Source organism: Diaphorina citri, unplaced genomic scaffold (assembly GCF_000475195.1).
Source record: "Diaphorina citri unplaced genomic scaffold, Diaci psyllid genome assembly version 1.1 scaffold410, whole genome shotgun sequence".
Lineage (NCBI taxonomy): Eukaryota > Metazoa > Arthropoda > Insecta > Hemiptera > Psyllidae > Diaphorina > Diaphorina citri.
Genome location: NW_007377845.1, coordinates 200,050 through 211,219, shown reverse-complemented (window position 1 = coordinate 211,219; position 11,170 = coordinate 200,050). Strand labels below are relative to the sequence as shown.

The 11,170-nt window shown below is 35.7% G+C and overlaps 1 protein-coding gene across 1 annotated transcript in view; it reads right to left on the bottom strand.

Annotated features, from left to right (window-relative positions):
* Nucleotides 1-532: 532 nt before the first annotated feature.
* Nucleotides 533-11,170, bottom strand: part of LOC103508572 (liprin-alpha-1-like) — a 13,604-nt gene continuing 2,966 nt past the window's right edge. The window contains exon 2 of the mRNA XM_008473128.3: nt 533-896. Coding sequence (XP_008471350.2) covers nt 672-896 — 225 coding nt within the window. The 3' untranslated portion in view covers nt 533-671. The remainder of the gene's footprint in view (nt 897-11,170) is intronic.

The window sequence follows — 11,170 nt, the reverse complement described above, 5'->3', positions numbered from 1 at the left end:
CTTACAACAGGCCCTAACCTATTGTGAAAAGATTTTGGAAAATAAATAAAACAATGATTCTTTCTTCTGACTTCAACATGGTGTGACCTTTTTATTTTTATGTCTCAGTTTTTTAATATTTAATTATTTAAACTCCTAGAAATACCTAGGCTATTACAATATTTATATTAGAATTGAATTTCGTCAACGTCTAGCGTCTCCTCGGCTTCTTCTATCCGTCAAAGCAACTTGAGAGCCAGAACTAATCAATAAGAATCATGCACCACCGGAACGAATTACCAAAACTGCACTGAACATGTGCCAAACCCATTCATTGATATAACACATGTCAATATGAACGGCCTATATGAGTGTAACATAATTATTGAAATTACTGTTTGTCGTACGACACGATGTGTTTTTCATTGTAGTATTATTAAATTTGACGTTTTGTTCCGTGGACTCAATGGCCGAATTTGTTGAAATTTATTGATACTGCTGTTTGGATGAGATATGTCATTGAATGAGATGGGCTTAATGAAAATTGAGCGTTTTATTTATTTATTAATATTTCAACGGGGGTTATACCCATTTTTCATTGGTAACAAATAATTTCCGGAACTTGTGATCTCCGTGATGGAACCAACGTCTCTAGCTTGGCAAATGGCTATGTGTCTTCATTTTCCCTGCTTCTATATAAGAAGTATTTCTTGACGTCCGACCTTACTACCACCTGAGATCGTGGTTGAAATTATAATGAAACCCACCAATTTGTTCACGAAGGTAACTAGCAAGCTTCCTCCTCCATTACTTACCCTTGTATTATTTCTTTCAGCCTTTAGTTCGGATATTTCTTCTTCTTTTTCATGGAGAAGCTCCCTGGCTTGATTCAATTCTTTGGTAATAGAAGCATATTCCTGAAAACAAAGAAAACGAGTAACGTGGTTAAGAAAGTGAACATTAATTTATCAATTTCATCATCTGCCATGTTTAGAAAGGCAAATTTTCTTTCCCCTTTCTGTCTCTTTTTTATCTCTCTTGACAAAAATTTCGCCCCAGGATGTTGATCTATTAAGCAAACAGGAATTATATTCGAGCTTTGGAAAACCTTTGCAAACACTTGAGCTTCATCACGTGATTAAATTGATGGATGTTTATTTGTTTTGTCACATAAATGGGAATTCCATATTTTGTGTTGAACAGATTGTTAACACAAAGGTTTCATCTTACAATCCTTCTACCAACTTGAGCTTCATCACGTGATTAAATTGATGGATGTTTATTTGTTTTGTCACATAAATGGGAATTCCATATTTTGTGTTGAACAGATTATTAACACAAAGGTTTCATCTTACAATCCTTGTACCCAAAAATTATTCGTTGGGAAATAAAAAGGTTCATTTCTTTTTTTAGTGCTTAAGAGCAGTCAAGACATCAAGCATAAAGTTAAACAGGTGTTTTGGACTTTAAAAACCTTTTTTACGTCCAAGTAAGAGGCACTTAAAATAACAAGGTATAAAAACCTTTGAAGAACTATTATTAGTAGTATTTAGAAATACAACATGGAGGAAAGCTTAGTAACAGGTTTAACAATGTTAAAAGTCAAGTAAAGACGATAGATATAAGATATTAGCCTTGATGTTCTATGAACTTTGTTTCGCTTTCTTTGTGGTGAAAGTTTCTCTTTAGACTACAACTACTTTCCAGGGAAATTTTAATTATTTATTATTTGTTAGCCATAGGAAAGGGGGTGGGGGTCTGTATATAATTTTATCAAATTAATACACGGTGTAAGTTTCCTTCATCATAAATACAGCTGTCTTGTTACAGATGATTATGATGAAAATAAATAGGTACAACATCTCTGCAGAATCTAGTACAAAACTTGTAAGATTTGGATTTTCCATTTTAAGCCATTTTGTATACAGACAGTTGTAAAGACGAAACTTTTTTTTTAATTTCAGTATGCAAACTGGATTGTTATTTTCATGAAGTGCGAGGTACAAAAGAAAGAGCAGGGCAAGGGCATAGAACGCCGGGGAAAGTTTAAAAAGTAAGGAATAAAAAAATAAAATAAGAGAAATAAATGTCGACTCATCGATATTATAATTTTTTCTCTTCAAATAAGAAAGAAAAGTGAGAAAAATGTTTTCCCCATTTTCCTTGTGAGAAAATAAAAGCTAGTAGCATGCTTTGGCTGAGACTAAGATTTTTGTTGAGTGATGGGTCGATACAGACAAGAAACGATGGTGTCTTGACGCGCCTGACCTAAATGAAATTTAACCTTTCGGCTCCCGAGGGGTCATTTTTATCTCCAAATTCCACTTTGTCCAGAATCTCAGTTGTTAACAACTATTTCTACCCATAGGGGCTTATTTTGTTATAAGAAATTGCCTTGTGGAATTGCATCAGCCCCAAGTTTATTTGTCCGTGAAATGGAAAAAATATTTTTTGGACTTGAGGGTACACTTGTTTATTTTGATGATATTTTTATTTGTGGTAAGGATAAATCTGAACTTAACCATAGGATTGAAATTGTTTTGCAAAAATTACAGGATAATGGTTTAACTCTTAGAACAGAGAAATGTGAATTTTTTAAGGACAGTGTTGAGTTCCTTGGGTTTAAAATAGATAAGAATGGAACTTAAAAGCTTTGTACTTAACCGGTGTACGTGAATAATTTAGTTGGAGTTTAATTATTTACATTGAACAACGATGTGCTTCCCTTGTATTATATGCTGTTCATTGCGAAAGCAACGGTTTGAACGGCCACGCTTTTCAAGTTTAGAAATTTAATTTGTTTCAATGTCGTCGAATATTGAAGTTTCGTGTTTGAACTGCATTACATGTGATATCACATGTTTCTATCTTTCCCCTTTTGTTTCAGCCCAAAATAAAATCTATAGACTGTGGTCATGGATGAGATAAAGAGAGGCTCAAAGGGTTAAGGAATGAGAAATACTACGCGAGCTGGAGGATGCACATTCCTAGCCTTTCATTCACAAAAGTCTATTTTACACATTATTTACTGAAATCAAATATTCTCGAGCAGGAGAGTAGACAGCCCTCGTATGCGAATAAAATGTAGTAAAGGTTTTTTGCTTTTTATAATGAACGTGTATTGTTGCTTGGGAATAAAACCTACCGACTACAATGAGAATATAAAGCTCATTGTTTTATGAGTTTTGAATAACATGTCGCGAATATGTCACATGGTTCCAATGTTATCTTGCTTTTGTTTTCAAATAGTACGTTCAGAAAGTAATAATTCACCCACCAAATAACACACACATGGTAATAATAAATGTACATATTTATTAGATTTGTCCTCGGGCATTGGAATCCCGCCGTTTATTCCACACTACGTAGGTATGAGTCTGAAATACATGTTATTAATTTCCAGGTATTTGTATCGAATCAATACAAAGTTTTTTAATATTTTTTATTCCGAAGCTTGCAGCAGTGGTGTGTATTGAGGTGAACTGTCACAGGGGGGGGGCTTAGGTTATAGGTTAGTGTTAGAGTTTCATTAACCCCCGGGACTACTATCACCCCATTCTACGCCTCTGACGCTCGCGGTGTTCAACTAAGAGGGAATATTTCCCACCTTATCCCTATATACCGCGTCCTGAGTGTTATTTCTGGCATTCATTATATATATATCCTCGCATATTTCCCTCTGAAATAAAGGAGCCCCAGTTAAGCAGTTTAGGCTGCTGCGGTGAAAGGACTTTTCAAGATAAAGCTGGAGAAGATGGTGCTGGGATACTGCACAAATTACATTATGCGATTTATGCGCCTTGTTTTCTGTTTTATTAACACCATCACATAACTTCCTCTCATGGTAACCAGACTCTTGAGTGGAAAATAACCACTAGGCGAGGTCTCTACCACTTAACCCTGAGAGTTCTATTCCTCTTCCTCCTCGCCTTTTCCCGTGTTCAGACGGAGTCGGCGTTTTTCGTCAGCCTCTCAATCAGCCCTAACTAGGGTGATTGCTTTAAGCCTGCCACTTGGTTTTGGCTACAAAACTTTACGAGTGGATGCCCTTCGTACTCAACCTGTGCTACTTCTTTAGTAAGGGAAATTCTGACCACTACACCACTAATATACAAGACTACAGGTTCCGAAATCACCAATACGCCTTGTTGCCAAGTTCAAAGTACTGCTCGAGAAAACTGGCGACAGCGTATTGTACACATAATTAAACTTTGACACTACAGGCTTCATTGTTTTTCCGTTCACATAGAATGCAAAGTTTCATTACACAAGACAGTACACATAATTAAACTTTGACACTACAGGCTTCATTGTTTTTCCGTTCACATAGAATGCAAAGTTTCATTACACAAGACAAAAAAAACCTCTTCTAAATACATACTACTAACTTAGCCATTATGCACAATCCACGAGCATACTTAATGTTCAATGCACTACGGCTTTTTACTGCTTCTGCTTTATGTTTTATAAATAAACTATTCATGAGTCCCCATATAGGGGAGACTTCCCTTCCTTAGCTGTTTTAAAAATCAAAAAATCAACACCCAAGTGATCAACCAGGGAGTTCATTAGAATATTTACTCCTTAGTCCTAAGGAATGTTGACAACTTTAATTTCTACAAAGACAGCATTTTACATTAAAGCGGATGCTGTTTAATATTAAACGCTCATATCTTGAGAAAAGTTGTTTGTTCAAAAATGGACAACTTTATGAGCCAACAATTCCGGTCCTAAATTAACACATCGGAATTTTGACACGTCAGATTAAAAGGCGCTCAAAATGTTTATATCAAACGTGTCAGCAACTCAGCATTTTTTATTTATTTATTTTTTAATCGAAAATGACAGGACCTGAGAATTTTTAATTTTCTCTTCACTAGACAACTTTATGAGCCAACAATTCCGGTCCTAAATTAACACATCGGAATTTTGACACGTCAGATTAAAAGGCGCTCAAAATGTTTATACCAAACGTGTCAGCAACTCAGCATTTTTTATTTATTTATTTTTTAATCGAAAATGACAGGACCTGAGAATTTTTAACTTTCTCTTCACTTAAAAGAGTATTTATCTTTTATCCTGTTTCGACTGTAACAACAGAGGGTTAATTTTTAATTCTATCTGAGATATTTTCTCTCTTATCCAGGTTTGCCTGTAATCTATTTCGTCTCGTAAGTTACTCATACACCGTATTATGGCAAACGTAATATTTCCCAACATGTCATAGACAGACCTTTATAGAAGAATCCATTGTGCAGACTCTGTCTAGTAAAGATATTATATTCTATAGGAGTGAAAGTGAGGAATCTTTCTTCCGACTTTCATTTTCTACTATTATTTTCCGCCTTATTTTTCGAAGAAATGGAAGGGCCCTGGGGCTGGGATGTACAATCTAGTGTTAAACTGCATTTTAACTTCTGAGAATTCTAGATTCTAGAAGACTATCTCAGAACAGTCTCAAAGCATGCCCAGAAGCAAACACGTTTAAAAGAGATTATAGACCTGGGGATTAGTAATGTTGGGATATCATATCCACAAAATTTGGATATACAATAAATAATAATTAATTATTTAGATTAGATTTTAGCTTGCTAAGAAAAGATCAACGTAACCCTATCTGTCGTGAACTTCTCAAGTCAATGCCACAAGTATTAGGCTATTAGGTGTCACCCCTACATTCACCTCAGAGTCCCACAGTACCAGTTGACCCGGGTTCTCCAATATCTAGATATAGGATACCCTCTCCTAACTTGTTATCCCGTCCAAAGAGGACTATTAAACCAAGGAATATCTTGAATTTGTGAATATTGTATTTTGTTCATGAATATGTAATCTTACTAGATTTTGTAATAATGTTTGATCCTGGAGGAAAGAGACTTCTAGACTGCGGGAGTAAAGGTACTTTTCAGTCTCTGTCTTGCAGAATAAACAAGGTATATTCTATTCTATTTCAATGTTTTCATTATTTTCGCGACCCTGTATCATATTTGTAATGTTCAACAGACCCTTCAGCCCCCCATTTCAGTTAAAATTTAATACAACTTACAACAGGCCCTAACCTATTGTGAAAAGATTTTGGAAAATAAATAAAACAATGATTCTTTCTTCTGACTTCAACATGGTGTGACCTTTTTATTTTTATGTCTCAGTTTTTTAATATTTAATTATTTAAACTCCTAGAAATACCTAGGCTATTACAACTGGCGACGAGGATAAAACTCAAAAAAAAAAACGGGGAGTAGAGGAAATGGCGAAAGAAGTGAGGGAGAGAAAGATGGATGGAGAGAAGAAGAAAGACGTCGAAAGAAGAGGGGAGAAAGAGGGATGGGAAGAGAAGAAGGACGTCGAAAGAAGAGAAGGAGAAAGACGTCGAAAGAAGGGACGCAGAAAGAGGGAAGGAGAGGAGAAGGACGTCGAAAAAAGGGAGGGCAAAAAAGGAAACAGGACGGAACAATCTAAACGGGCAACGCACGATTAGAAAACAACAAAAGCAATATACCCCTTTTTTTTTTTTTTTTTTTTTTTTTTTTTTTTTGGCCTTATTTATTTTGGCAGGATTCTCTTGAAGGAGCTCTTCAACCAACCACTCTTAACGGAAAAGAGGAGCTAGTATCTAACGGTTTATTCGTTGCATAGGTAGCCGAGCAAGGCGGTCTCCTTTTTCTTCTTCCTCTTCCTTTATTTTTTTTCTTCTTTTCCCTTTAGATTCGTATATGAGCTTATTAAATCCATCGTTTGGGGCTGTTTGCCCCCACACCGAAGCCTCAGAGTGGGCCACCTTTTTGCGTACGAGTTTCTTTTCCCTTTACTTCTTCTTCTACTTCTTGAGAACAACTCTATCACTAGTAACTCGTCATTCATTAGCTTATTACACAATCTTGGTTATCTTGGGAATGTATCTTCACAGACTGATAGGCATTCGTTATCATGCCACTTGACCTTGGCATAGTATCGTTATAATGGCAAAGAACACAACCGATACACGAATAACCTAACCGTAGATTAACGATTAATCAATCTATGTTGAAAAATACAGGTAGGTATAAAAAACGAAGAAAAAATCCACTTACAAAATGGATGTCCAAAATTCTTCCAGAAAGTTTTATAGGTTATAGTCCTAGTTAGGTTCTACAAATCTACAATATCTAGATTTCATTGTAAATGACTGATGGCTGGGTTCACAAAGCGAGTTTCACTTTGATGAAAAAAAAAAAAAAATATCAATCAAAAGTAATTTTCAATATACACAATACAACACAAGCCTCGCAAAATCCCGACAGAACCCAAATTTGAATGACAAAATTTCTTTTAGGTGCTGAACATGGTTGCCAAATTTCATCAAAATCGGACAAACCGTTCGAGAGTTAAGTATGGTGAAACAAACAGATTTACAACAAACAAACAAACAACAGAAAGAAATAAAAAACATCATCATCATCATCGAGTTAACTTCGATTCGTTAAACGTAATTCCGCTACTTACTGAAAGTATAACTTTCCGTAGCAATTTTTTCCACTTTTCCTGGAAAAACTATGACCGTACGTTTCTATTAGATCGGATTAGACTGTTTACTTCAGTAACTGTTATAACATCTTTACTTCTGACATTTAGATAAGGGTCACAAATTGATTGCATTTCAGTGTCTCGAATTGAGGCCATTTTCTTTACAGTTTAACAAGAAAGTTCTCTTTTCCCAGACTTTTCAGTTCCAAATGAATGACTACAGAACGAGACTGTTTATTGTCAACATTAAATGCTGACATCATTCAATTATGTTTGCCAAACAGACGAGACAAAAGTTGTTCGATGTAATGATGTTTGTTCAGTTCCAAATGAATGACTACAGAACGAGACTGTTTATTGTCAACATTAAATGCTGACATCATTCAATTATGTTTGCCAAACAGACAAGACAAAAGTTGTTCGATGTAATGATGTTTTATTTCTTGATATTTCTCGGGATTTGTGTAGGTGGTTGTGAAATTGGGGATTATTTTGTTCTCTAATAGCTACTCTCGAGTAAGAGGAGTGGGGGAGAGAGAAAAGGAAAAGAGAGGAAAAGAAAAGACGAAAGGGAAAGAGGAGGGAAAGAGAAGTAAAAGACGAGACGGGAAGGGAGGTTAATTTGCCAAACCTTTTTTGTCCCGCCCTCGAAAGCTCGAAATCAAAGAGGATACTAAATTAGCTTCACCATATACCTAAGCAGCTTTCAAGTTCACAGAAACAGAACTATAAGTACCTACAAGGGAAGAGAAAATGAGACAGACAGAGAAAACCGGGAGGGAGAGGAGGAGGAAGAAAAGAAGGAGAGAGGCGGGGGAGAGAGCGAGAGGAGGGTAGGAGAAAGGGAAAGAGAGGGATGTAGGCGAGGAGAGAAGAGGAAGAAGGAGACGAAAAAGGAGGAAAAATGGGCGCGGGAGAGAGACTTTATTTAAATAATGATGACATTAGTTCGGTCCCATATTCCAGGGGTGGGTTCCCAAACTTGCTCAAGCCACGGACTAATTTTCCCCTTTTTTTAGAAAATCAATTTTTGTTCTTCTTTTGGGGCCACCTCTTGGACCATTTGAAACCTTCTCGCGGACCACAGTTTGGGAATGCCTGTCATATTCCATTATGTCCCCTCTAGTGACAGATTTATGTAAAGTCGATGAATAAACTCATGACAGTTGATGCCAAGGTCGTCCACAGGAACTTGGGATTAATGTCCTGCCTTGGTGGTGTAGTTGGTCAAGACGCTCGCCTGGAAATCAAGAGGCTGTGGGTTCAATTCCAAGAAATCCCGTGGAAAAATTAAAAAAAAAATTTGGACCGATTGCAATACTTTCATTACTAGTATAGCTCCGCTATACTGTAGTAATAGAAAGTAAAAAGTTCAATCCCAGGCGAAGTATGGAATTTTGTCCTTAATAGGTATAATTTGAGCACAATAATAGTAGTAGCCTACTGCTAGAGTAAAGAAACTCTTTAGTATCCTATTGCTATTGCTCGTCAATGTGTTGTACATATTTTCATGTGTTATATATTTCAATACGTTGTACAAATTTCCATTTGTTGTATATTTTCTCCCGAAAAACGTAAACACAAAACGGTGGATAAACATTTCTTCTCACACCCATCAAAATATTAATGTCGCAAACCTTTGACTTACCCCGCGACCATTCTTACCCTCTATTTTTAAAAACTAAATTTTTTTTTTTTTTTTTTTTTTTTTTTTTTTTCTCTCGTTATCTAGCTTCTCACGTTCTTAACCCCTTCGGAAACAGAAGGACAAGCCGACAACCTCATCCCCCCCAAAGTCTGAAAGTCTGCAGACTTAAATAATATAGTGCTTTATTAGGACCGTCAAAGTAGGAACAAGGTATATTCTTTTCCATTATAAACCTATACATAATTAGCAGGTATAAGTTTTCACTCTGTTTTTACATTTTACCAACGGGCAGCGAGGGAAACAATGTTATAAACCTATACATAATTAGCAGGTATAAGTTTTCACTCTGTTTTTACATTTTACCAACGGGCAGCGAGGGAAACAATGAAAAAAAATGTAAAGCCGACAACCCCCCCCCCCCCCCCCACAAGAGTCTGAAAGTCTGCAGACTTAAATAATATAGTGCTTTATTAGGACCGTCAAAGTAGGAATAAGGTATATTCTTTTCCATTATAAACCTATACATAATTAGCAGGTATAAGTTTTCACTCTGTTTTTACATTTTACCAGCTGGCAGCGAGGGAAACAACAAAAAAATGTGTGCTAAAATTAGTCTCTTTAATGATAATTTGCCCTGAAAATTACTTCTAACTTGTATCTTCCAACGCACGCAATTAAAATTAGTTAAATTATAAAAGCTAGTAAAATGAGAGAGTGGGGGGAAAAGGGAAAGCACATTTTTGTCTTCTAAAATACCCTTAATCCCTTTGTCTTCTGCAAAGCTCAAGGAAATTTTAGTTTTCGTATTCAAAGATAAAAGGTAGTTGAGCATATTTTCATAGAAGCTGAAAGGCATATCTATTTCTACAAAGACAGCATTTTACATTAAAGCGGATGCTGTTTAATATTAAACGCTCATATCTTGAGAAAAGTTGTTTGTTCAAAAATATTCATGTAGTCTCCTAGTTTGCTATGTGAAAACACCCAATGAACCTCGGAGTCTAAGGAATTTAGTCTAGTTTCTAGGGAATAAATTAACAAAAAATCCGCTCAGACTTGCTATGTGAAAACACCCAATGAACCTCGGAGTCTAAGGAATTTAGTCTAGTTTCTAGGGAATAAATTAACAAAAAATCCGCTCAGAGTACTTCAGACCCAGATCTCAAAACTATTGGACCATTTCAGGGAGTGTAGATTCAAACTTGAGTTCTTACACCTCGTTTATTCCCTGCATTCTAATAATTAACATCTTGGGACCAGAGTCGGATTCATTTGCATTACTTTGGTATGCCATTATTTTTTCCCATCGGTTCCCTTCTAAGTTACACGGGCACAATCTTTAACAATATTATATATTTATATTATAATAGTGGCAGGGATCTCCTGAAGGAGCTCTTTCATCACTTATTTATTTCGATAGTAAGTCAAACTCAATTAAAAAAATAATAATAATAATAATAATAATAATAATAATAATAAGAACCCATCAGTAAGACCTACAGTTTTGGTGGTTTTTTTAATCAACGCTCCATTAAACATGGGGCGAAGTGACGTGTGGCAGTGTCAACATTAGGACGTATTATTGAAAGTTTTACCGTACCTAAAATGTACTAAGTAATAAATATAACTTTTATTTTACTAAGTGGAAAAAGATGGAATCCATAAGTAAGTAGAAAAGAATATCATCCCATAGGTTAACAAGTTAAAGTACAGATCAGTAATAATGTCAGTTTTGACCATCAAAACTGCTTTTAAATGGCTCCAGGAAAGTAAAACACGAGGTTTTTAGAGTATTAATTTTTTTTTTTTCAAGAAACCGCAAGTTTGTGATAGGTCGAAAGCAAACATAGTGTTAAAGTAAGTTCCTAAAAGCTCTTGTTTCGAGGAGATAAAAGAGGTATATAAACGGTCAAGTGAATCATCCCACATTACTTGCGGTACTAATTATAAAGGGGAAGTCTTCCCTAGTAAGGAACACAGGCCGTAATAGGGGAACAACTAAACCCATGTAGTACACCTGTACATTATTATGATGCAGGA